General features: G+C 55.4%; 1 protein-coding gene across 2 annotated transcripts in view; it reads left to right on the top strand.

The window, feature by feature from the left end:
* CDH23 (cadherin related 23) overlaps positions 1-27,496 on the top strand; it is a gene marked incomplete at its 5' end in the record, with an annotated part of 360,387 nt that overhangs the window by 162,009 nt on the left and 170,882 nt on the right. For both annotated transcript variants that reach the window (XM_081105003.1, XM_081105002.1), the window contains 2 exons: positions 8,447-8,559; positions 10,301-10,489. In XM_081105003.1, the coding sequence (XP_080961129.1) occupies positions 8,447-8,559; positions 10,301-10,489 (302 nt within the window). The remainder of the gene's footprint in view (positions 1-8,446; positions 8,560-10,300; positions 10,490-27,496) is intronic.

The raw sequence follows: 27,496 nt of genomic DNA, 5'->3' as shown, positions 1-27,496 counted from the left end.
GGTCAGCCCGCATCTAGCTCCATCTCAGGAAACAGGCCCGTGGCATCAAACCTTGGGGATTTCTTTGTGGTAAAGTTTACACAACGAAACTTACCGTTTCAAGTGCACAATTCAGTGGCCTCAGGTACAGTCACATGGTTGTACAACCATCACCACTGACTAGTTCTAGAACTTTGGGGATTATTCTTTAAAGGAACTTGTATTAACTTTATTTTTAGCAGAAGTAATCAATGAAGTCAAAAGGGAAACGGTGAAATTATTCTAGAGCAATTGTTCTCAACCAGGAGCGATTTTGTCCTGTGCCCCCTCCCCCACTTCCCGCCCCCCCCCCCCCCCCGGCCTGAGAACATTTGGGCAATGTCTGGCGGTTTGGGGTTGTCACAGCTGGGTAAAGGGGTGTTTCTGGCTTCTAGCTCGAGGGTAGGGATGCTGCTAAACACCCCACAGTGCACAGAGCAGGCTCCCACAGAGAACTCGCAGCCCAGGTCGCTGGTGCCGAGGGCGGGAGCCCTGTCCCAGGATCTGCCCTCAAAGGCCGTCTCTATAACAGAGTCTCAATATTTCACTCCTGGTTCTGTGCTTACACACAGAGGGCAAAAGTAGGTTTACAGTTGTGGGTCCACGAAACACAGTTTATTCTGATATTATTATTATTTATTAATTTTTGTTTTCTTTTCCATACGAACAACTTTTGCCCAGCCCTGTATTTTTAAACAACAACAACAACAACAAAAAATTGTCTTACAGCACTCTGGTATTTTGTGACTCCTTTAAAGAATGTCTTAAACATTTGTCTTTTTGAGCCGCCAACTTCTCTTCTGCAGCGTTATTTCCAGTGGCTGCCCACATTTCATATTATAACTTATTTAACTAATCCCCTAGTGTTGTTCACTTAGCTTGTTCCCGATTTCCCTTATTAAACGGCAGCCTGGTGAGATGCTCGTAGCTACATCTGTGGGCACATCCATGATTTTCCCTGTGGAGAAATTCCCCCAGTTGCGGAGTAAAGGTTTTTTGGGAGTTGGGGAGATTCCGACCTGAGCCACAGCCCCTGGTGATGCCGCGCTGGTCCCCACCGCAGTGTCCTCGGAGGACCAGGGGCCCCCGTGAGGCTCCCCATCTGCAGGGAGCCAGGCACTGCTGTGTTGACCCTTAGCGACCCTCACATAATAGGCTTTACTATCCTCGGCTACTCAGGTTAATGTTTCATAAATGGGAGCCTGTTATTAGCAAATTAATCAGAGTCCAGTTTGTGGTCTTATTAGGAGAGGTGATCATTTGTTGGTTTAAGTGAGCTTGATGGAAACCGCCGTCCTGTGAAAGGCCCGCAAGACAGGCGGCTGCAATTTCCACCGACTTGAGGTTGTCTCGAAGGTTGTCTTCCCCGACCGACCGGACAGTGATAACGGTAATTAACTGAGCTGTGCGCAGCTCACACAAACATTGTCCTGGTGTCTCGGGAGGGTGTCACGGCCCCAACTGGCATTGCGACCTGGCTGACCCCTCCTCATGGCCCTGGTGCAGTGTGACGTCGTAAATCCCCCGGTACCGTCTGCTCCACAGCCTTTTGCACCCGCCTCAGAACGGCCCCAGACGCCCCTGCTTTAGTCCAGTCCTTCAAAACCCCTGTGTTGAGCACCTGCTTGGGGGAACCAGTCCCCGCCCTCCTGGCTTACCTTCCAGTGGTGGGAGAGGACAGTAACAAACACATGAACATGCAGAGGGAGGTTCAGAACCGAAAGCGCTTTGAAAGAAATGAAACAACAATGGCGTAGAGAATCACGGGGTGACCGTGGCACGGTGGGTGGCTAGGGAGGGCTCCTCTGTGGAGATGATGCTTGAGCTGAGACCTGAATGCAGACGAAGCCCCCAGCAAAGACCTGCAGGGAGGGTGCTCCCACTGGCTTCAGGAGAAGCTTTGGGGAAGGGGTGGGCCTACCCCCCCCACACCTCAAGGGTCCAACAGGGGAGGGGGAGCCACAGCCTGAGGCCTTGTGTCTCCCCCATTGAAAGCCGAGGTAACCCACACCGCTGGTTGCCATATGTTGGTCACAAAGCCGTTGAATGCAGCCCAGCCCAGGATGCCGGCCCCTTTTGTCAGCAGGCAGCTAAGTGACAATTTTTAATTCATAAGATATCTTCCAAAGCCCATGTCTCAGACGGGCTCCCAATTTTCATTATACGGTGATACAGTTCTCTGCCCGACACAATTACATGGCTCCACTGGACATTGATCGCGGCTTAGGCTGCGCTCACAGCTGTTTCGTAACCCCCTCAGCCCCCCTCCCCCACCCGCCCCCTCCCCCTCCCGGCAGCGGGGGGGGGGGGGGGGGGGGAGGAACATCCCAGGGCCTCTGGTAGGACGCGAACTCTTGAGTTTGGTGGGAGCTGAGCTGAAGTCCTTGCTCCACCCCTCACTGCCTGGAGGACCCAGTGCCACTCATTCTCTGTGCCTTCGTTTCCTCATCTGGAAAATGGGGATAACAGGACCCATCTCATGGGAGTTTGGTGAAAAGTGAAAAACATGCATGCAAAACACCTCACCAGGCGCCATACATGCTGGCTATTGCCCCTCACGGCTCATTCTGGTCACAGTGGGGACTAACCTATCTGATCGTTCTACTCACAAAGCAGACCGAGCAGGGGAAGAAGCAGCGGGACCAGAACATGCGCCGCCTCTGACAGGCACCCCGGCAGGGGCGCTGCAAACACGATCACACCTAATCCGAACACAGCCCGGGGAGGGGGCTGTTACCCACACTTTTCAGAGGAGGGATGTGGCTCAGGGGGTGAGAGGTTCACAGGGGGTCTCCCCGCTCAGAAGTGGCAGAGCTGTTGTTGGCCCCTGGGCCTATGTTCACTACGTGTTTGTGCACAAGCGGTGGTCTTCGCTTGGGTGTTGATATGACAGGTACGTAGACTCCAGGCAGCGTCCAGGACTAAGAGAGAGACCACCGGAGGGAAGGGGTGCAAATCCCAGTTCTGCTCACTTCCCTTGCGGGGGGGGGGGAGGTCCCTGACTCTGGGCCAGGGGAGGGATCAGGGTCCCCCAGGTCATCTCATCCAGCCTCCTACCTCCATTCAGGGACTTGCATTTGCGTGGATAAGGGCTTGGCCCAGAAGTCCAACTAGATCCTGAGCTCTTTCTCAGCACTTCTTGTGTGTCCCCACAGCCCCGGCACAAGGCCAGGCCCAAAGGCTGCCCCCACCCAGTGTGTGCTCATTGCCCATCCTAGCCGCTGTGGAAGGGGCGCAAGGCTTCAGGCCACCCAACAGGTGTATAACGAGCACTGTGGTGGCTGCCCCAGGGAGAGACGCGGGAGACCCCAGCCCTGTCCTCAGAAGTGGCAGAGCTGTCATTGGCACCCGGGCATGAGAGCCAGGCGAGCCCCAGAGCACCGGGAGCTGAGGGTGCCAGCCCGGCGCTGGGCTGGGAGCATTGGGCGCTGGCACAGTTTCCAGGACTGGCTTCCTGAGGTTGCCGGCATTGGCGGTAGATGATAAGAACGGGAAGGACCGAGGTGGGAGCCCTTGATTTTTCTCTAACTCTGAGGGCAGAGAGAGCGGTCGCTGTCAGCCCAGCGGAGCAGACAAAGCAATTGAAAGTCATCAGCCTGTGTTCCCACACGCACCACCAGCCACTCACTAAACTGCTTCTCGCAGAGACCCAGCTCGGCTGCGGGTCAAGATGCTGCGGGCAGATAACAAGGGGACAAGATGTCGAACTGATGAGATTTGGCAGGGGCCAGGGGGAGGGGAGCCTGGGGAAGGGGAGCGCCTGCCAGGCTCAAAGAGACCAGGAGGTGGGAGGGTGAGCCCCCAGGGTTCAAAAAGAGAGCTGCCTCCCTGCTCCCCAAGTCTGACCATCGACCCACCTGCACCCCCATCCAGGATCCTCCTCCCACTTCCTCCCCTCTGCCTTTGGCCATCTGTCTATGCCTCACAGAAGCCCTTTGCTTGACTCTGCTGCGCCCTCTAGCTGCCACTCCACCTCTTCTTGCTTTTACATCAAACTCCGGGCAGTAGCACTTGCACCCACTGTCCCCACTTCTGTTCCTCACCGGCCCTCCTAGCTACAGTCTGACCTAGCTACTGTGTTTTCATAAATGAGAGAAAGAAGGCTGGGCCCCCACCCCCTTGGCTGCTTTTCATGCTTTTGCAAACTTGACTCACACCCTCTTTCCTGCATATCTGGAGAGGGCTTGACGCCTAAAGCTTCTAGAGGCGGTGGCTCCCCCAAGAGAACCAGCAGGGCTGTAATGACCTGCTTCTTCCCTGTGTGTCTGCCTTAAGTCCGAGTTCCCAGAAGCCTTGGGGCACTCAAGGTGCAGCCCCTCCACCCCGGAGCCCCTCCCCGACTAGGTATATCCACCCACACCTAGGACAGCACCTGTCGATCCCAGGGAAGCAGCTGCCCTTCTGCTCAGCAGTGGGGGGCGAACAGGTGAAAGGCGTACCTGGTGCGCCTCCCCCAACACCCCCAGTCCCCATGGGACTTGGATAAGAATGTCGGGAGACCAGAGGGCTGCCATGGTGGCATCAGCTTCTAGAATAACAAGAAACTTACGTGGGTGGCTGCCAAGCTCACAGCCCCCAGGGAAGAGAGAATAGTAAGAGATAGTGATAAGGAAAGGGAGCAAGGAAGTGGCGACCCCCCCCCCCAGGGGTGAGTGACGCAGGCAGCAGAGGCCAGAGCTCTGGGTGCATTGCCCTATATAGGCCTGAAGGTTTTGTACTTGGCCTTGACCTCAGGGCTGCCAACTTGGGCACATGGACCCTTGGTTGTGAGGCTGTCCTGGCAAGAAGATGGGGTTGACTCGGTGCTCCCACCTAGCAGGCAGCTGTATGCACAGGTTTCTGGGGTGGAGGTGAGGGTGGGGTGGAGGAGGTGACCACATGTTGAAAGCTCCCTATGTGCCAGGCACAGTACTAACTCATTTAATCTTCACAGCAACACATTAAATATTAGTAACTATGGCTATCCCCATTTTACAGACCAGGAAACTGAGGCCCAGATATGTTAGGTAACTTGACTAAGGTCCCCAGCTGGCAAGTAGCAGAGCTGCGATCGGAACCCATTCGGTCTGCCTCCAGAGAGCATCATCCTAACCACCGCTCTACTCCACTCTGTGCTGCTTTTCTTCAGGGGCCTTAGCTCAGCAAGTACTTATACGTTCAATAGTGCGATTATATCATGAACGTTGATGTTGACCATGAGCTGGAGGCATGAACCTTGCCTGCTTTCCTGTACTGATTCTCCAGCACCTTGCACACAGTAGGTGCTGATTATGAATTCAAATGAAGGAGTGAGCTAATCAGTCAGTCTTTGAATGAGACTTGCTCTCGGCCCGCCCTGTCTGGGGAGCAGGGCTCGCCTCCTGCCCCTACCCCAGCCAGCATCCCAGTGGGTGCTGATGTTGCCATGGTGACAGTAGGAACATTAGAGCCTGTGCCTCATTCAGGTGGCCTTGTCAGCTCCCTGGGTGTAACCCTTTCTGGCTGTTGGTCCTGCAAATGATTCTTTCCACTGAGCCAAACCGGTTTCGGCCTGCAAATGATTCTTACTTAGCAGGAGGTTGAGGGGTGAGCTTCACACAGAGATATGTGAACAGGAAGTGTGTGTGTGTGTGTGTGTGTGTGTGTGTGTGTGCTGGGGGAGGGTCCTCAAGTTTGAATGAATATGCCCTGGGGGATATTTGCCTGCACGTTTGTTGGAGAAGGTGCCTAGGGCAGAGGAGGGGGTGTTTATATCCTGGGACAGACTCTGGTTTGGGATGGGTAGTGTGGCCATCAGTGGGGGGAGGTGTTGGGCGGGGGTCCCAGTTGAGAGGACCAAGGTAGGCAACCCTATTGTCCAAACTGAGAACCAAGCACATTGTTCGGCAAGGGCCTTCTGGTTTGTGGATGATTTATAGGGAAAATCTTGCAAAGGTAAAAATGGAATCGCATTCAGTTAAACATTTGATAGGTTCTTTTATTGGGAAGAATAAATTTATATGCAAATCTGGAGTGATGGGATGCTGCAGGTAGGAGCTGGGGTGGGGGTGCTCATGCTTGGGGGGGGGGGGGGCTGGGCAGCAGGAGACTCTGAGGCCTTGCCTCTGGGCAGCCCTTCAGCTTGGCATTTAGGGGCTCAGAGCAGCCAGCCCCAAAGGTCCCTGCGATGTCTGTGCTTCACCTCCTCAGTACGGATCACCTGTGATGTGAATGCTTGGTTGAGGGCGGCATCCCCCACTGGACTGTGTCCCTGGTACATTGTCAGAGCTCGATAATTGCTTGTTGAATGGATTAGCTGGTGATGAGCAGATGAAAGCATGCACCCCTTTGTTTCCCCAGCAGCAGAATTCCCAGCTAGAGAAACTTCTTGTATTCATGCACATACAAGCTCCTTGCAGCCCTGTCCTCCTCACTCCACAAACACCATAGGAAGGTACCCAGGTCTGTCCACGGCCACAGGAGGAAACTTTAGACAAGGGGCCCCTCCCACTCCTGGCCCCACATCAGAGGCCCCAAAGCCCAGTCTGAGAGTGACATGAGACCTGAACGGGCTCCACAGGCATCAGTAGCCTCTCCCCTGTTGGGCCAACCTCTGCAGCGGGCTGGGGGCAGGTGCGAACAGGCTTTAGCCACCAAACAGGTGAAAGCTGACCAGCATACGGTTGGCCAAGAACAGCCTCTGTCCTCAAGCCTGGAGGTAGAAGAGGAAATTGTCTCCCCTCTGCCTTTTCCCTATTTCATTCCAGGAATGATATGATCTCCTACTGTGTACAGTCCCTTTACAGCTGGGCAAAGGGAGGAACAGGAAGATATGGCAGCTTCCATGGGTGACCCTTGTATCCACCTGTGTGTGCTGAAGGCCTGGTATCAGTTCCCTCTTGTGGGATCAGTATCTACCCACCCCCTTCCCCAGTCCTGCCTGTCCTCCAGGGCCCAGCTCAAACCACACTTACTGAGTGCTCATTTTGTGCCACAAGCTGTTCCAAGCTTATATATATATATATATGTATATATATATTCATTTCATATTCATATCCATTTAATTCTCATAGCCCTATGAGGCAGACCCATTATTATCCCCATTTCACAGATAAGGAAACCAAGACACAGAGGGTTAGACAAGTTGCCCACGGTCATTCAGCTGGACAGTGGTGTAGGGAGCCAATGCCACCCCTTCCATGAAGCCTTCCTTCTTTGAGCCTCCCCATGTGTGAACAGCCTCCCTCTGCTCCGAACTCAGAGATGCTGATTCTTACGGGGGTCAAAGCTTCCTCGTCAGGCTGCAGGTGCTTTAGAGTCAGAATCCCTGGCCCCCCACAGTGCCGAGCATAGGGCCTGGCCGCGCCGCCTGCCCAGGGGAGTGCTATGTGAATGAATGGCAGTGAGTGGGTGAGTATGTGGATGAACCAACACACTGGTTAGTGAGGAAGAGAGGAATTGGGATTTTCCCAGGTAGACAAGTGAATGCAGCCCGCTGGGAAGGGTTCAAGGGCAAATGCAGGGGCCCAGTGGGCTGGGAGCCTCCACTCTTCAGGAGCATGCTTGCTGCTGGGTGTCAGCACGGGCCAGGGACCTTGAGGGAGAGTTGTCAAAGGCCCTGTCTTCAGGGGCTTTTAGGCTGGGCTGGAAGATCACACCAGCACCCAGGAAGCCACGGAAGAACAGTGGCTACTGCCTGTGGCCGTGTCCTCCCGTGCACTCCCGTGTCCTCCTGTGCACTCCTGTGTCCTCCTGCGCACCCCCGTGTCCTCCCATGCACTCCTGTGTCCTCCTGTGCACCCCCGTGTCCTCCCATGCACTCCTGTGCACTCCTGTATCCTCCCATGAACTCCCGTGTCCTCCCATGCACTTCCGCGCACTCCCGTGTCCTCCCGTGCACTCCCGTGTCCTCCCGTGCACTCCCTTGTCCTCCCGTGCACTCCCGTGTCCTCCTGTGCACTCCTGTGTCCTCCCATGCACCCCCGTGTCCTCCTGTGCACTCCTGTGTCCTCCCGTGCACTCCCGTGTCCTCCCGTGCACTCCCTTGTCCTCCCGTGCACTCCCGTGTCCTGTGTACTCCTGTGTCCTCCTGTGCACTCCCGTGTCCTCCCATGCACCCCTGTGTCCTCCTGTGCACTCCCTTGTCCTCCCGTGCACTCCTGTATCCTCCCATGAACTCCCGTGTCCTCCCATGCACTTCCGCACACTCCCGTGTCCTCCCGTGCACCCCCGTGTCCTCCCGTGCACCTTGTCCTCCCGTGCACTCCCATGTCCTCCCGTGCACTCCTTTGTCCTTCCGTGTCCTCCCATGCACCCCCCGTGCACTCCAGAGCTCTTTGCATCCTCCTTAATCCAGCCTCCATTTTAAGGGACTGCCTCATCCTTAACACCCAAGAGGAGCCTCGGTCCCAGCCCCAGGTCTGCCTGTCCTGGGCCCCAGTCACACCCAGAATGCTTCTCTCCCTTGCAGGGAATACCAACAGCATCTTTGCCCTGGACTACATCAGTGGGGCGTTGACCCTGAATGGTCTGCTGGACCGGGAGAACCCCCTGTACAGCCACGGCTTCATCCTGACAGTGAAGGTGAGAACCTGGAAACCTCCCTCTGGGTAGAGGGGATGCCCACGCCCGTGGTGCCAGCCTCCAGCAGCGTCCAACGTGTCAGCGCCCAGGAAGCACATTGCTTCTGCCCTCTCACCCTGTGCTGATTCCTGGGGCTCATGCCAATGAGTATCAGGTGTCGGCTATGTCAGGGGCCTTGCTGGGGACACAGTAGGTGCTCATCTCGTGGTCCATACTGTTATCCATAATTCAAGTTCGCCGCTGGAGCCACCTCAGGTTCTTATGTTCACCCCATTTCTGGGTTTTGTCCCATTTCTAATTCTCAGGGCTTCCCTGAGGCTATTGCCTTGCTAGGAAACAGCAATGCAGCAGGGAGGGGTGGCAGCCACAGCCCTGCCCTGCCCTGCCCCCCTCCAGCCCCTGCAGCCACCTGCCTCTCCTGGCCAATTTTAATTAAAATCAATGACTTGCTGAGCCATTCCCTGGGAAACCCATTTTGGGCATGGATCCTGCCTCAGTCATGGGGTCCTTCCCAGCCCCAGCCTTCGACTGGCAGGAGGAGGTGGCACAAAACCTGAGGAGAGAACTCTGAGAAGTAGGCCCTTCCCTTGGTATGGGGAGGACGTTGCAGCCCAGCCTGGCTCCTAACTGCTCTCCGTGACCTTGACAGGGCCTGGGGCAGTGATGGGGTAAGGAGCCCCCTCCCACCACTGGCTCCTTCCTCTCCACCTGATGGGCATGTGTGGGCCAACACGGCCTTTCCACCACCAGCACCAAGCCCGTGGCCCCTTCTCAGCCTTCCTTCCTATGGAGCGGCAGCTCCAATGGGAGAGCTGCTTCCTAGTCCCATGGCAGCCACCAACTCACTGCGGGACCCTGAGCTCGGTTGTCCATCTTTATAGAAAACTAGCTGCCCGGTGCATGAAATTTGTGCAAGAGTAGGCCTTCGCAGCACAGCGGCTGCCTCAATCCCATGGCTGCGGCCCTGCTTTGTCTGGAAGGTCATCTGGAAGGACATCCGGATGGCCATTCAGTCGATTTACATGTTACGCTTTTATTATTATAGATTTTAGGGGGAGGTTCCAAACTGGCCTGTGAATCCAGATTCCTTGGGAGCTGGTGAAACATGCCTAGTCATGGGCCTCTTGCCCAGAGACGCTGGTTCAGAGGTTGGGGTGGGGATGGGAAGGTATTCTGGGGCTTGGGGGCTTTTGTCTAGAGACTGGACACCAAGGCATCTGATTCCATCTACTCCTGAGTCCAATCCAGACCCGCACAGTGCCTAGCACACTGTTCAGTCCATAGCAGATGCTGAATTAAGTCTTGATTACATGACATGCTAGCATAAAAATTCCTGGCCTCCGTTTCACCATCTGCCAAATTGCATACCCTCCCTTTGCCCTGTGATGAGCCCCCAAATCTATCTTATCCTCTCCACCCCACCTCATCCCCTTGGTTCTAGAATCTTACTGCTTGCATTTGACATCTACTGTGGCTGTGTGTCCTTGTACAAGTTACTTAACCTCTCTGAGCCTTGGTTTCCTCATTGGTAAATGGGGATCATTACAATGGGAATGCTAATGATAGGCTCTCCTTCTGGGGCTGCAACCTGGGTATGTGCCCTGACTGGGAACCCTGAGAGGATGAGGTGGGATAATTCACACAGAGCGCTGTGTCCAGCATTGAGAAAACCCTGGGAAATGATGGCTTTTATTGTGATCATGGCTGCCTTCATCCTGAAGTGTTTGTCCTCCATCTGCAGGGCACAGAGCTGAATGATGACCGCACCCCCTCCGACGCCACCGTCACCACGACCTTCAACATCCTGGTTATCGATATCAATGACAACGCCCCAGAGTTCAACAGCTCCGAGTACAGCGTGGCCATCACTGAGCTGGCGCAGGTCGGCTTTGCCCTCCCCCTCTTCATCCAGGTGGTGGACAGGGATGAGGTGAGTCCCTGGAACTATGGCCCATCTAGACCCACCTCCCTGCCTGGGAGAGTCACCTGGTATCTCTGTGCTACAGCCCCGCCCCTGCCGTGTCTGAGGATAAATAAGGCTGCAAAAATCAGTGGTCTCTAACTTTTCGACTACTCCCTACCCCCTGCAAAAAACGTCTGAGTATACACCTCCAGCATGTCGTTATTTATTTAGAAGCTATATGCATGATTGTCCTACTATGTCATTGGCCCTTTCTAGTATGTGCACTATAAAACATACACCAAAAAATAGGCATTTTAAAAGGTAGAGGCTCTTGTATAACTGATGACGTTGGAAGAATGTCTTATTCCTGCTTTCAGGGTAATCAAGTCCCTCCTTTTCTGTGAGAGGAGTGTAAGTGCTTTCAAGGAGATCCAGGCCATAGGAGACCCCAGAGGGGTCTGGGATGCCTGTATCCCCTTGCCCAAGGACCTACCTGGCTGAGGCCAGTCTTAGAAAGAAGGGACTTAGGCTTCAGTGAGGAAGAGGTTGAGTGGGACAGTGGGGAGGAGGCTCTGGGGCTAGGCTGCAGCCCCATGAGCCCTGGCAGGCCCTATGTCACGGGCCATGGGCCACGGGCCACGGGCCAGGCTTGGATGAGGCAGGCTTCTATGTGGATGGCCCCTCTCCCCTGGCCGTCACAGCCACAATTGTCAACAGGACTTCTATTTATTATCGCTGCTCCCCAGCCCACTCAGCTCAGGAATTCCATTAGGTTCCCAGCCCGAGGTCCTTCCTGCAACGACTCCTCGCTTAGGGCTCCTGCACTGGCCTGTCCAGGTCCAGCCCTCTCCTCGCTCCTCCTGCCCCCTCCACTCTGACTGCTCTGCAACTGCCCAGCATGCCTGCCTGCGCCCGCCCCCCCTCCCCCCACCCAGGTGCCCTACCTCCCACATCCCTCTCCTCCCGCCAGCTTCTCTCAGCTGGACACGGTCCCCCGCAAGGACTCAGGGCCACAGGGGCAGACCAGTTCCTGAGTGTGTGTGTGTGTGTGTGTGCTCGCGCGCCTCCATCTCCTGCTAAGTCATTTCAGACCCATCTGTCTGATCACTGAAGTATGTGTTAAGCACCTACTGTTTATACGGATCTATATTTGGCTCCTTGAGGGAGCTCAGGAAGTATAACTCCATGGTCCTTCCCAAGGACCCAAGTGTGTCTACACTTTGAAACATATACAAGCTTTGGCCGGTGTGGCTCAGGTGGTTGGAGCATTGTCCCGTGCACTGAAGGGTCGAGGGTTTGGTTTCCAGTCAGGGCACATACCCAGGTTGCAGGTTCGATCCCAGGTCCAGACGCGTACAGAAAGCAACCGATCAATGTTTCTCTCTTGCATCGATGTTTCTTTCCCTCTCTACCTCTCCCTTCCTCTTTCTCTAGAATCAATAAAAATGTGTCCTTGGGTGAGAATTTATAAATATAAATAAATAGAATAAAACATATACAAAATGTAGAAAGTTTAGAAAGTGGAGATAGGCGGGTATAGCAACAGCCCAGGAGCGCAGAGGCACTGGCACCGGCGGTGGGTCCAGGGCCCAGGGATGCCCAGCGAGGGCTCTGGAGCTCCCTGAGGAAGGGGACGAAGGGCTGGGAGTTGGGAAAGGCTCTCCGACAAGAGGTGGACTAGGGCTGAGCCTTGGGGCATAAATCAGATAGTGAACCGGAGCGCAGGGGCTGGCGGGGTGAGCAGCTGCCCACAGAGAGGCCCAGAGGGAGAAACCTGCAAATGGATGGAGGGACAGGTGGCCACTCATGTGACTGATGCAGGGTTTGTGTAGCGGGCTGTTGGGAAGGTGGGCTGGGACACACCTTAAATGCCAGTCAAGGAATTTGGGTTCAATTTTAGAGGCGACCCAGAGGGGAGGCAGCTCGTGTAGTGTTCGCGGCCCAAGCTCTGGAATCGCATGGGGCCTGCATTCAAGTCCCGCCTTGCCGTTTGCTAGTTCTGTGTCCTTGGGTGAGTCATTGGCCCTTTCTAAGCCTCGCTTCACTCGTCTGTGTAAGACCGACATACTCAGGTGCACTGCCGTTCCGTTGGTCCCTGCAGCAGGGAGGGGAGGGCTGGGGGGTTAAGCCCCGGCTCCTCTATGCTTCGTTCCAGAGTGGACCCATCCGCCAGAACTGGCTGCATGCCCCACCTCGCTGCCAGAGGCTGTGGGATGTGGGGAAGCAGCCATCAATCTGTGTCTGCCACAGGGGTTACCAACAAGGATATGGAGGGGAGGAGCCCCGGGATTTGTGCAGAGGACCTAGTGCAGTACCTGCCACACGCACAGGTCTAACCAGAGGGGTTCAGGGAGCATCACCACCAGCAGGTCCCGAACCCCCCAGCCCTGCTCACCGGCCTGGTCGGGGGTGAGGGAGTGGGTTCCAAGGGCACCCTGACCCCTTGGGTTTTATCTCAGGCTCTTTGCTGGAAGCCCTTTCTGAGGCATCTACAGGAATTTGAGGGGTGTCTGGGTACAGCCTCCCTCTAGTGACGGCTCCCCACCCAGGCACAGGCACCAGCACGCCTGCTGTAGACAGGGGATCCAGCACAGCGAGGGACCGTTCCCCTCTTTTCCCCAGGGAGTTGGCCAGAGTCTCTGACAGTGGAGGACTGGCCTCCTCCCCACAGGGTTCCACTTCTCCGGGGCACAGTGAGGTGCAGGAAGAGAACTATCCCGGAGGAGCCGCAGCCCCAAGGCCCAGACTGCCCCACCCTAAGGTCGTCTCATCCTCCAGGCTCCCAACAGAGCTGCACCCGCACCACCCCCACCCCAACCCCACCCGCACCACCCCAGTGTGGTCCCGGGCTGCTTGCTAAGTACGAGGGAGGGACAAGCTGCTTTCTAAACTGCCTGCGCTCTTTATCTTGGTCGGATGTCTTCTCCACTCGCCAAGACCCTAGAGCAATTTAGGTCTGGACACTTTGCCCTAGGCCAGGGGTGGGCAAACTTTTTGACTCGAGGGCCACAATGGGTTCTTAAACTGGACCGGAGGGCCGGAACAAAAGCATGGATGGAGTGTTTGTGTGAACTAATATAAATTCAAAGTAAACATCATTACATAAAAGGGTACAGTCTTTTTTTTTTTTTTTAGTTTTATTCATTTCAAACGGCCGGAGGGGAGGGCCGTAGTTTGCCACGGCTGCCCTAGGCCCAGCCCCGGGCGCCGGGGGTCAGGCCTCTGGGCCCCAGGCTGGAGTGTTCAGCCCCTTTGCCAACAGGAACAGAAAAGACAGAGGCCACTGAAAACTCTAAGCCAGTGGTTCTCAACCTTCCTAGTGCCGCGACCCTTTAATACAGTTCCTCATGTTGTGGTGACCCCTAATTTCATTGTTACAAATTGAACATAATTAAAGGATAGTGATTAATCACAAAAACAATATGTAATTATATATGTTTTCCGATGGTCTTAGGCGACCCCTGTGAAAGGATTGTTTGACCCCCAAAGGGGCCGTGACCCACAGATTGAGAACCGCTGCTCTAGGAGAACTCAGGCAACTTTTGTAAGAGACTTTCTAGTTGTCATTTCTCCCAGTCTCCTTTCTGATGGGGGAATGCGTCTGTCGGGATTTGTGTCTGAGTTGAAGGTGACTCTGGATTTGCTAAGTGTGGCAGGAAAATGTGCTCATTGAGCAAACTTGGAGGAAGAAGGGGACCCGCATGTGGAGAGGATCACAGGTGTCACAGATCCTGTGGAGCCAGTGGTTCCCCCTTCCGCTCCCCAGGACTGTGATTTGCATTATTCGTGTGAGGATCTAATATCTGTCTCCCGATTAGACGGAACGAGCCATGGGCAGGGGCAGGTCTGCTTTTGCTCACTTCAGAAATACGGACAGTGGGGTTAGGGCACGAGTGAATGACAGTGACCCAGACTGGCCATCGCTCAGGGCTGTTGTGCTGAGGCCCAATTCCTGCCAAGTTTGTGTAGGAAGGGGACCCCAAACGTCCACTTTGGGGCAGTAGAGGGTGCTGATGGCAAACAGCACGGGAGGGAGGCAGCAGTTAGCCCCCCAGTCAGCACTGTGCAGCCAGCATTCCTAATCAGGATGCTAATCTAATTCACAAAGACTGGGTGGTGCCTGCGGTCCTCTCCACTTCCGAGGTTCTACTCGGTGTCTTGCTGCATCTCAGGCTCTGCCGGACCATTCCGGGCGACAAAGGTGCTTGAGAGAGGCCCCTTCTCTCTCCCAAGGACTCCATCCTCATTGTCAAGTCTCCGGGAGTAATTTCTTCTGATTTGCTTGGCTATAGAAAACTCACAGAAGCCAGGGAAGGAAGGGACAGGGTGGGCTGAAACCAACAACAACCCATTTATTCTGGGTGACAGTTGAGATGCAAATAAACGGTTGTAATGCAAATCACACCCAAAAGAAATCTCAAGGCAAAGGCCCCAGGAGTCAGCCTTGGTGTGGGAGCCCATCTCTGAGTTTCAAATTAAAGGCTGCGGCAGCGTTCTCCGTGCCTGGCTGCTGGGCGGTCTCCTGTCCTTCCTCGGGCTCAGGGAAGCCACGGGAAGCGCGCAGCACACTTGTTCGCGTTGATTCCATCCTGTCCGCACCCACCTCCTGCCCCCAACATGTTCTTTGCATTTTCTCCACTTAGTTAACTTTTCCTCTCCTGATCTTGCCTGTGCCTCCTCCCCACTCCCCCGAGTCCTAGCTACAGCTGAGCCGGCCCCAGGCTGTCCTGTTTGCCCATCTACACCGGTGGGGTTATTGGGATGGTTGGAATTTTCCATTCAGCTTTCAAACCTTCTTCTCCTTCGAAGCAAGTGGATTATCTGTGTTCTGCATCCTGCCTCTGAAGGGTGGGGAGGGAGGGGAGGGAGACAGGGAGTGTGGGGGCCATCCATGCCTCCAGCTGCTTTACAAATTCCAGCAACTGGGTGTGCTTTTAAACACCATTTTGCATTATGCACGACCCCTCCCAGTAGCTAAAACTGGGCAGTTTCTCTCACCTGCCTCCAGTCGGGAGCCATCTCTTCGTGGGTTGTGCCTTTCTCCTCAGGAGTTGGGAGCATTGGATCCACTGTATTTCTGCCTCGCTCTGACCCACAGCTTCGCAGGACACGCCTGCTGTTGTCCTTGAGAACATCTTCATGGAGGAACAGGGTTAGAATCGGGAGTGGGGCCCCAGTATCCCCCGCAGAGGCCTCTACTGCCTGGTCCTGGCTGCTTCTGGAAACAGACCTCATTCATTTGCCCCCACCGTTCTGAGGGACTGTATTGAAATTTGCACAGGTCGGGGACGGGGGTGGTTAATGCATTCATTCACTCCACAAACATCACTGTGCACCTGCTCTGTGCCGACACGGGGGACAGTGCTGGACATGGGGCCCCTGGCCTCCGGGAGCTTCTGTGTCGTCCGTGGGGACGCGGAGGAATAAGCACAGCATCGTTGCAGGTGGGAATGAAAGTCAAGAAGCCAGTAGCCTGTGAGTTGTGTGGGCTTGGAGGGGGGGGGGGGGGCGGGACTATTTTTGACTCAGTGGTACAAGGTCTTCCAGGGAGGTGTGGTTAGAGCAGGGGCTGCGTGGTGCGGAGAGGCAGCCATGGGGGCTGCGCAGGGAGGACATTCTCGCTGCAGGTGCTCCCCGGCAGGGGCAGAGGGGCCTGGAAATGGCCCGGCATCTTCAGGGAGCAGAAAAGAGGCCCCTGTGGCCGGGAGCTGAGGAGCGGTCGGAGGCGAGGCCGAAGTCACCACAGACGCGGGCCAGGCCTCGGCAGCACAGGGGGGCGTTTTCCTGTCACGCTGGGCCCAGTGGGGAGCGAGGGAGTTGGCAGGTTCTGAGTCCTCTTTCTTAAGGAGCCATCTGATTGCTGTGTTGAAAGTGGACTGTCAGGGGCCGAAGCAGGTGGAGGTAGGAAAGTCTCCCACACAGAAGCCCCGCGCCTGCCCTGGCCACTGGCTCCAGCAGGTGCTTTCTAGCTCCAGCCCGAGGCTCTCGTGCAGTTTAGCCATTTCCTCTTCAGGCGGCTGCAAGAAGCCAAGGACCCCAGTCCCCTTATAAGGAAACCTGAGAAGTCCAAGAAACTGCCTTCAGAGCTCTTCCCAGGAGGACGCGGAGTAGCCGCCTTGAGTCTTTGTGACAGAGCCGCCCCCCCCCCCCAACCCCCAGGTAGAATTGGCTCAGGATTTTGGACTCTGACCACAGTATTCTGCAGCCAGACCTCCCCAGCAGCCCATTGGAGGTGGTAGACGAAACACAGAAGCCAGGCCCCACCACAGAGTGACTCCAGGCAAGTCATGCTCCCATCCTGCCCGGCCGGTGTTGTCCAGTGGTTGAGCCTCTACTTATGAACCAGGAGGTTGCGGTTCGATTCATGTTCAGGGCATCCTTTTGGTCCAAGAGGAGGGGAGGGTGCCACCTGACGTCCCTCCTCACTGCCGCCCCGACGTCGGCTCACCCTCCCTTCCCAAACTTGCTCCAGCGGCCTCTGCTCCCCACTTGGGGCCGGGGGCCAGGCACTTCTGTGGGCCTCGTCTCCCACCAACCTCTCCCAGCTGCCCATGTGCTTGTTTATCGGGTCCCACAGGTTAGGGAGAGAGAAGCAGCTGGAGTGGTTCAAACCAGGGCTTTGAGGCCGGACTGCCTGGGTTCAAATCCCGGCTCTGCCACTTTTGATCTGTGTGACCTTAGGGAACTTACGTATCCCCTCTAACTCGGTTTTCTAATCTGCGAAAGGGAAACAGTAATAGTACCTGCCTCACACGCTCTCATGAGGATTAAATATCAATATGTGTCCTTAGAACAGTGCGAAGAGCCCTTGAAAAGCGCCCTGGAACGTTTGACTGCTTGTATTGTCCCCAGCCCTGAGAGCTACTATATATGTAATGTCGTGTCCTTTCCAGAGAGGAGGCAGGCAGGGCTCAGAGAGCTGAAAGGGCTTCCCTGAGCTCGCACAGACAGTGGGCCTCAGGGCTTGGCCTCGAACCTCAGTCCTGTGCTTCACGCATGTGTTGCGGGGCTCCCCATTCTCCTCAGAAGTTTCCAGCGTGGCCTGGGGGAGGCAGAGGGGGAAGGCTAGGCAAGGAGGGGCGCCTGCCCGACAGAGGTGAGCGGGGACGCATCTGTCAGGAGCTAATTCCTGTTGCAGGCAGGAGATGACACAATTCATTTGTTTGAGGGGCAGAGAAAACACAGAGAAGATGAGCCCCCTCCCCAAGGAGAAAACATCACCAATAAATAAATGAAAGAGCAAATGACGGGAGAAAGGCCATGTTCCACAGCGCGGGGGGTATCACAGGGATGGGCAGCGGGAGCGGGCCAGCGAGGAGGGGAGGGGGTTTCTCGTTCTCCTGCTCATCTGGGCGGCGCTGCTTTTATCCATCACCCTCCCTTTCCACTCCACGTGCGCTCCAGGCCCGTCAGAGAGCCCAGCCCGCAACCTCGTGTTTATTTACATTTAATTTCGCATTTGTTCCCGTTGGTCCGTCTGTCCAGCCTGCAGTTTCTCGGGCCCTCTCCTGGCGCGGCCCTCAAGGTTGTGTGGCTGCCGGCCTCTTCCTGTCAGCCAGGGGTCCCGACCCGGGAGAGGGGGCCCATGGAATCCCCAGGCACCCATGACTCTGGACGGAGAAAACTGCATCTTTATTTTCACTGACCTCTCACTGACCTTGAGCCACGCCCTTTAAGTATGAAAAAATGGCATTAGTGGCACCTGTGACTTTGACCCCAAGAGAAATTGCAGATATTTTCACCTATTACAGGTGTCCCAGGGATCTCAAAATGCCATTCACATGCATCACTACTTTGAAATTACAGCATATATTAGGCCCAAATCTCATTGTCTCATGCATTAAAAAGCACATGATTCTACCATAATACCCTTTAAAAATACTTCGATGACTGTATTTCAAAATAATTAGTCGACTTTGTGGGTTTGTTTTACGTTATACAATTTAAAATGTTATTCTGAGAAGGGGCTTCCCCATACTGTCGCAGGGGGGGGGGGTCTGTGGACCCAAAAAAGATGCCATCCTCTTGAACCCCTGTGCTCACTGACTGCGAACCTCAGCCGGTCCCTCCTCAGCTGCCTCTCTCCGGCCCACATTTCACTGCTCTGAGTTGGGGTCTGGGCCACACATCCCTGTGGGGTGGGGTGGGGTGGGGTGGGGTAGGCGAGGGTGGGAGCAGGGAGGACATTTGCTCCATGTCACACACTCAGCTGGGGGTCCATTTTCCCGTTCCGGACCCTCCAGGCCACCGCTCAGCTGGGCCCCATCAATCCACCGCCAGCACCTACTTTTCAGTAGAGTCACGGGAAACATGCCTCCCGGCCACCCCAGCGAGCAATTCCAGCTGCTCACTCATCCACCCGGCTGACACCCAGGGCCGGGACCTCTGCTTCCCAAAGCGGCCTGAACTAGAACCCAACCCTGAGAAGCAGGGACGAGAGGGCAGGGCTGGCAGCCAGCGTCCATGGCGGCAGATGTAGGCTCCTGCCCTCTGTGCATGTCTGATGCTCAGGTATCCAGGCCCTTCTTTCCCTCCTTCAGGGAGGGAGCTGGGATCTGGCCGGAAATCACGAACCTCCCCCTGAGGCCCCCCGGAGGTACAGGGAAATGATGAAACGCCTCTCACACGCTGCACCTCTCACCCAGGGAAGGAAAGCAGAGAGGAGGTGGTGGGAGGGCTGATCGCCATCCCCCCAGCCAGAGTGCCCACCCTGGCGGCTCCTGTTTCTCTGCGGCTCTGCGGGTTCTGCGGCACAGTGTCCACCCAAAGCAGCGCCAGCTGAGCCGGTCCCTGGACTCCGGGGGCCTGGGTGAGCCCCACTGCATTGTCCCCGCCCGCCTCCTCCCTGGTGGTGGGCAGGGTCCGTTGGCCAGACCTGTTGTCTCAGCTTCCGCTCGCATTTCCAGGGTTTCTCCCCCAAGATTAGGCTCTCCCCCGGAGAGGATCTGCCCACTTCCAAGCAGCCGCTCTGGAAGGGAAGCCAAGGGGAGCGGGCAGCCCTGCCTGTGCTTTTCCCATTAATTTCTCCCCAGTTGGCTTCGCTGAGGCTCTTACGGTGACGACGATGAGTATGAGGATTTGTCTGTGCGTGGCTGCGTCCCGTGGAGTGATTCCTCTCTTCGTGCTAAGCCCCAGCCTCCCTGAGGACCAGAGGGAGCCCTCGGCAGGGCGCAGACACCTCCTAATTCGGTCTCGTTCGTAATCTAATGAGCGTGCTGTTTACACCGGCCCACGCCCCGGCGAGGTGTGCAGCAGGCAGCCCATTTGGCAGCCCTGGCGCCAGGGCCCGTTCTTCACCCGCTCCCGCCCCAGTGCCCTCGGCTCAGACCCCCGGCAGCTGGGGGTCACCTTTCATATGGGATTTGGGGGTCAGTCCCCTCTCACCCAGCTCCCTGGCGGTGGTCTCCTTCCCCATGCCCACCACCCCCCACGCTCGTGAGCAGGACGGGATGGGTGGGAGAGAGAGGGAGTTATCGTGGGAATCACTCCCTAAAACAGCCGTGGGCAAACTACGGCTCGCGGGCCGGATCCAGCCCATTTGAAATGAATAAAACTAAAAAAAAAAAAGACTGTACCCTTTTATGTAATGATGTTTACTTTGAATTTATATTAGTTCACACAAACACTCCATCCATGCTTTTGTTCCGGCCCTCCGGTCCAGTTTAAGAACCCATTGTGGCCCTCGAGTCAAAAAGTTTGCCCACCCCTGCCCTAAAAGCAGCGGCTGGCCTTCCTGCAGATCCCCCCTGGGAGCCGAGCAGCTAACAAACCTCACTCTCCGTCCCTCTTCCTCTCTCCGTCGCCTCTTGGCTGGCTCATGCCCACCATGGTGCCCCTTCACCATGGGCACCACTGAGCCCAGTCCCACCCGAGAACGTGGTTTCTTCCTCCCACACTCCCTCTCCCCGCCCCCTTTGCCACCTCTCGCAGTGCCCCTGACAGCAGCAGCAGGTGGTGTGTTTTGACTGTGCCCCTGTCTCACAGGGTAACGCTAAGCACAGCCACTGGGAGTTGTGCCCGTGTCTCGCCCCATCACTGACCGTGGGCTGGGAAACACCCTAATCAACTAGAAACAGGGACTGGAGAGTCCCACCGGGCAGCTGTGGCGAGGGTGGGCCACCCAGGAGGGCACAGAGCCCGCTCCCCAGAGCCAGCACCCTGTCCTGCCCGCCTGGGCACCTGCCGGCTCCGTGCCCTGGGATGGGGCGTCAGTGCAGGACCTGGCGGGCGGGGCAAGAGGCACTTCCTGGCAAAGCAAGGTTTCACGGTGGTGGTGTCACTGCCCATGAAGGCACAGGGCAGAGACCTTCCCTTCCCCATCCCCAGACCTCAGTTTCCATCTGTCGCCCACTTCCTTTGAAAAAGGAATGGAGAGGAAGAAGGAATTGTTGAGCTCGAGGGCGCCATATGTTGACAGCGGGTTAGCCGGTGCTGAGCAGGCTTTGCTCCTTTGCCCTGACTTGCGCCCTGAGTCTGGTGTCAACAGGGATAATCTCTGCTCTGCTCTCATGAGCAAAGCGAGGCTCAGAGAGGAACCTCCTCATAAAGTCACAGAGCAGCACAAACATGCGCAGCGTGAATGAACACAGGCTGGGCGCGCCCAGGCCTGGGGCGGGAAGTGAGAGATGCCCTGTGGGCTCTTGAATTGAGCGGGGAGGTGGAATCCACCCGTTCCGTTCATTTACTCAGTAAGTATTTGTTGAGCAACTCCTCTGTTCTGGATGTGATTCTAGGTTCTCTTCCTAAGTGAGCACAACAGCCCAAGTCCAGGCCGCAGGCAGCTGTGGTCCAGGGTGGAAGACTAAAGAATAAAACAAGTAAATACATGGGTGCTGTTAGGTGGTGTGTGAGCCAGGGGGGAAATAAAGCAAGGCGAGGGCTGTAAGGGAGCCCTGGGCGGGGCCGGTGTCAGTGGGAGCCCCTCTGATAAGTGGCATTTGAGAAGAGACCTCAGTGAGGTGGGGGCGAGCCATGTGGATGTTGGGAGGAAGAGCATTCTAAGCAGGATGGACAGCAAGCACAGTGGCCTGCACATCAGTGAAGGAAGAGAGAGGAGGCCAGACCCGCTGGGCACTGTCAGGGCTTGGCATTCTCAGGAGGGAGGCAGGCGCTCCCTGAGCTAGTGACTTGATCTGAGTGACATTTCAAAGGGATACTCTGTGTAAACAACCCGATGCCCATCAGCTGATGAGTGGGTAGAACAGAATGTTATCTCACCACACAGTGGAATATTATTCCACCACTAGAGGCCCGGTGCACGACATTCGTGCACTGGGGGTGGGGGTCCCTCAGGCCCACCTGCGCCCTCTCACAGTCCGGGAACCCTCAGGGGATGTCCGCCTGCAGGCTTAGGCCTGTTCCAATGGGTCCTTAGCGCTGCCACAGAGGCAGGAGAGGCTCCCACCTGGCTTCTGGCTGAGCGGCACTCCCCCTGTGGGAGCGCACTGACCACCAGGGGGCAGCTTCTGCGTTGAGCGTCTGCCCCCTGGTGGTCAGTGTGCATCATAGCGATGGGTCGTTCCACCATTCAGCTGATTTGCAAATTAGCCTTTTATTATATAGGACTAGCCCAGCCTGTGCCCTCTCACAGTCCGGGATCCCCTCACAGTCCAGGATCCCCTCACAGTCTGGGACCCCTCGCTGCAGGCGGGAGAGGCTCCTGCCATGCCGTTGCGCTCACTAGCCATGAGCCCGGCTTCTGGCTGAGTGGTGGTCCCCCTGTGGGAGCACACTGACCACCAGGGGGCAGCTCCTGCATTGAGCATCTGCCCCCTGGTGGTCAGTGCGCATCATCGTGACCGGTCATTCTGGTCATTCTGCTGTAATGGTCGCTTAGGTTTTTATTATATTGATTATGGTAGTGAAGTACTGACAGATACTACCACATGGGTGAACCTGGAAGACATTGTGTGCGGTAAGAGAAGCCAGACTCAAAAGGCCGCATCATGTATCATTTTATTTGTATGAAATGTCCAGAAAAGGCAAATCCACAGAAAGGAGTCAGGTGAGTGATTGTAGGGACCAGGGGAGGCGGATGAGGCGTGAGCACTCACGGGTGTGGGGATTCCTTTTGGAGAGATGAAAATGTTTGGGGATCGGAGAAAGGTGGTAATTGCAATATCATGAATATACTAAAAACCCCTGAATTTGTATGCTTTTGATGTTAAAACAGTGAATTTCATCTTTAACTAACAAATTTTTTAAAAGAACACTCTGGCTGCCCAGGGTGAATAGACAGTACAGGGCAGGGCGGTGACTGGGAGGGAGGGCGGAGATTGGAGGCGCTGCGGAGGGTGCAGTGGTCAGCTCCTGGGCAGGTTTGAAGGGAGAGGTAGGAGGATCTGCTGATGTGTGTGGGGGGTGGCGTAGGAAGGAGGTGAGAATGGCGACGCAAGGTGTTTGACCTGAGCAGTTAGAAACATGGAGCTCTTACTTGCTGAGATGGAGAAGCAGTAGGTTTGGAGGGGAAGGTGGGATTCGTGGTTCGCTTTCAGCATATTATGTGTGACGTGCTGCCAGACACCCCATGGAAGTGCTGAGACGGCAGAGGGGTGTGCTGGTAAGGATCCACTAGGCCAGTGGTCAGCAAACTGCGGCTCACGAGCCACATGCGGCTCTTTGGCCCCTTGAGTGTGGCCACGAAGTTTCAATTGCACTGTACGTGTGCGCCCGCACGTGGTATTTTGTGGAAGAGCCACACTCAAGAGGCCGCAGTTTGCCGACCACAGCACTAGGCAACTCTGGGGTGGGGGAGGGGCTCCTCAGTTGTAGCTTTTGTGGATTTCTATGGTGTAGATGCTCCTACCACAGCCCAGCTCCAGCTGCCAATGTGACCTCACTGGCTCTCCCAGATGCTGGAAATCTAACAGGAGCCTCGACGAGCCAAGCAGGCTCCAGCCACCACTCTGTGGCTCTGGCTGGAGATGGGAATGTAAGCGTCGCCAGGCCAGCATCTGGATTGTATATGAAGCCACAGGGCTATGCCTTAGCCGGTTTGGCTCCGTGGATGGAGTGTCAGCCCTCAGACCGAAGGGTTCCAGGTTTGATTCTGGTCAAGGGCATGCACTTCAGTTGCAAGCTCCATCCCTGGCCCCAGGTCAGGGTGTGGGCTGCCCATCGATATTTCTCTCTGTGTGTCTCCCTCCCTTCCTTCCACTCTCTCTAAGAATCAATGGGAAAATATCCTTGGGTGAGGATTAACAAAATTTAAAAATAATAAAGCCACAGGTCTAGCTCGGCTCACTGCAGTGGGTTGTGGGTGGAGCAGAGAGCAGCGCTGGGGCTGAGCAGCCCTGGGATCCCCGGTGTCAGGGGAGATGAGGATGAGCCAGTAAAGACACTGAGAAGGAGCTGCCCCTGAGGTAGGAGAGGACTGAGAGGGAGCACTAGGCGGCCGGAGGGGGATGGAGGCAGTGGGAGCACCGAGCAGGACTCAGATGAGGGAGAAGGCAGCCTGCCCTAACTTCCAGCCCTAGTTGTCAATTAGCATGTGAATCTGTGATTACGTTTCTGTTTTCAGCATAATGGCTCTTAATTGCCCTCATTAGGGAATGTCCAAATCCTCTAAGATTTACAGAGCAGGCTGACCAGGCTTTTTTTCTTTTTTTTTTTTTTAAATCCACTTGACCCTCTCCTCCCACCTGCCTTAATGCCCTCCCCTGGCACACCCACGGCTCAGCCCTGAGAGGGAGCAGGGCTCCCCCAAGCTCTGTGGCCCATGCCGCTGCAGTAACTCGGTCCCATGCCCATAGGGATGGACTGTGCTTGGGTAAGCAGACCGCTAAGGTGAAGTGAGAATCAGGGGCTCTCCAAGGCAGGTGAAGCAGCCAGTCCCAAAGGCTGCATCCTGTGTGATTCCATGACACTCTCCAAAGACAAAACTAGTGATGGAGGACCGATCGGTGGTGAGCAGGGGTTTGGGGAGCAGAGGAAATTGTAGAGGGAGAGCATCGCAGAGTTCTTGGGGTTAAGGGGCTGTTCTGTATCCTGGTTGTAATGAGGGCAACACAAATCCATCCATGTGTTAAATTCATAGAACTGTATACCCCCAAAATGTCTATTTCACTGCATGTTAATTATAAAAATTACCAATTATTGAAGGCCTCTCCCCTCGCCCAACCTTCCACTCCCGCCATTTCCCCACCCGAAGGTGAAGTGACAGGTTCCAGCATAAATAGCAGCACTGGTGGACTTTCAGACCCAGCGCCACCCTTCTCTCCCTGTCATTTAATTGTGCAAGTATGCGATACACACCCTGCTGTACAGCCAAAGAGGGAGGCTGGAGGGCATGGAATGCCAGATGAGTTTGAACCTCATTCAGCAGGCAATTGGGAGCCATTGATGGTTCTTGAGCACGAATGATATCCTCACCACTGTGCTTTGGGTTGGTTAATCATGAAGACAGTGACCAAGGGTAATAGCAGACAAAATGAATGGTCAGGGCTGCATGTGGGGTAGGTGGGAAAGGCAGTGGTTGGAATGAGGCTAGAGTGTGGATCCCAGAGATGGGAGGGGCAGGCTAGAAGGAGGACAAGAAGATGGGAACTGCCAACATCTGCCATTACTCTGCTGGGCAGCGGCCAGGCCTTGCTGGTTTCGTCTTTACCTCATATTGGTTCCTTAGCTGGGTGCCCTACTCTCTCTCTCTCTCTCTCTCTCTCTCTCTCTCTCTCTCTCTCTCTCTCTCCTCTCTTTCTGATTTGTCTCTATTAGTTTCTCTTAGAATCCGATTATCTCTCTTGCCCCCCCTTCTGTACTTCCTCCTTTCTCTGTCTTCTCTCAAATTTTTCTCACACCCACACATTCACAGATACACTCATGTAGCTCGTTCATTTATGCATTTATGCCTCTGTCCATTTAACTATAGTTATTGTTTAGCGAATGCATGCGTACCTTGAGAGGCGTGGACTTTATCAAGCAGGAGGGACTCTCTGCAGGCCTGGGCAGCTGTGCCTGAGTTTGACTCTGGGATGCCCAGTGGTGGCTGAGTGACATGTGGGGCTGTCTCCAGGCATAGTCATCCATCTGCCTGGGGCTCAGCACCCTGACTCAGCCCAGGACCCATTTCTTAGGGCACGTGTGGTGTCTTTGTCCACAGGGAAGGGGACCTGAGTCGGGGCCGCTTCACCTGGCGGAAGGCTAGGAAGGGAGATGAAATTGCCCACTTTCTTCTGGCTCCCAGGACCGCAGGACTCCCAGGTTCATGGCCTCTAAGTGGTCATGATCTCTATCCTCCAGGCCTCCTGAAGGCCGTGGAGCCCTCATTTGAAAGGCAGCCCAGAGAGCAGATAGTTTACCTGAGGTCACAGAAGCACGTCAGCTCCGGTTCTCTCCTCCCCTCCCACCGCTCCAGCCTCGCAGCCCCCCGCCACGCAGAGGCGCAGGAAGATGGATTGGCTGGTGGAGAGGCAGCAGAATACAAAGTGGTGGGATTAGCAGCAGGCAGTGTCCCCCTCCTGATTTCCATAAAGCGGTTAGATTTCTTTGCCTGGCCACACATTTCTCTCTCTGTGGGAACAGGGAAATAGTTTTAGCATGGTAAGTAGACAGAGCCAGGCAGCTGCCGCATGCAAGGCCCAGCTCCTAGCTCTGCACCAGCCCCTCCCTGCTCCTGTCAGAGGCCCCTAGAGGTCCTGGGCAGAAGGCACAGCGTGGGTGCCCCTCAGCCAGCCATCGAGACTCCTCCCGCAAGGCCCTGTCCCTCAGATCAGGTGTTCCTCCCCAGACAGAAGGGACCCCAGAGAGACGGAGGGACAACTCTGGGCTTGGAGCAGCCTGGGATGCACAACCTTTTTCCTGCAAATTGGACTCTCCTCCCTGCACCACTGAGAACACTTATACCCCACTTTAGCCCCCTCCCAACCCCAGCCCAAACTCCAGGGTGGAGTTTGACAGCAGAGTGAAGGAGGGGGTTGAAGCCAGGTATGGGGGTGAGGACCACGTCGATCAGAATGCTGGTCAGAATGTCAGACCTTCACCTCAGAAAAGCGGCCACCTGTGTTGGGGGTGCACCTGGGTTACCAGGCGGGTCCACGAGGAAGGAATTGCTAGGCTTTCCACTTGGGGTAGGTGCCTTGCAAATAGGGGCACGTGCAGGAGGGAGAAAGGGAAGGCAGCGGGGGCGTGGCCTCACTTCCTTGGGATCTGGGGGGAGTGGAACATGTTGTCCTGGAATGAAGAGCTCAAGCCTCATAAATCCTACGTGGCCCCCTCTGTCCTCTGTGTGGATTACCAGACCAGGTGACTGTGACAGCACCCTGTGTGTGTGGGCCTGGCAAGGTCCCTGTAACCCAGGCCCTCCACGTAAAGCTGGCCTTTGGCCACGCCCACAGACACTGTTAAGGGGAGCCCAGCCCTCCTGGCCAGTCCCCCTCACACCACTTTGTTTCAGACAATACCCACTGGGCCAGAGCAGCCCAAAGATCGACTCCTCCCACAAATGGCTGTTCACTTGGGGCAGAGAAATGGGGTCACAGTGGCTGGTTCCAACTCTGGGGGTGGGTACAGGTAGCTTTGCCGTACCCGGTGTACTCAGGTAGCAACTAACCCAGGGGTGGGCAAACTTTTTGACTCAAGGGCCACAATGGTTTTTTTTTTTTTGGTTTTTTTGGGGGGTTTTTTGCATTTTTTTTTTTTATTATTAGTTAAGGTATTACAAATGTGTCCTCATCCCCCCCTTTAACCCCCAACCTCCCCCCCACACACAAACTCATGCTCCCATCCCCCCGTTGTCCATGTCCATTGGTTTGGCTTATATACATGTATACAAGTCCTTCTGTTGATCTCTTCCCCTTACCCCCGCCCTCCCCTACTTTCCTTCTGGGGATTGATAGCCTGATCGCTGTTTCTCAGTCTTTGGATCTGTCCCTTTTCATCAGTCTATGTTGTTCTCTATAATCCACAAATGAGTGAGATCATGTGGTATTTATCTTTCTCTGACTGGCTTATTTCACTTAGCATAATGCTCTCCAGTTCCATCCATGCTGTTGCAAAAGGCAAGAGTTCCCTTTTTTTTAACCGCAGCATAGTATTCCC

This window comes from Myotis nattereri (assembly GCF_964212035.1).
Source record: "Myotis nattereri genome assembly, chromosome: 13".
Taxonomy (NCBI): domain Eukaryota; kingdom Metazoa; phylum Chordata; class Mammalia; order Chiroptera; family Vespertilionidae; genus Myotis; species Myotis nattereri.
This window is presented reverse-complemented; position numbering and strand designations above follow the sequence as displayed.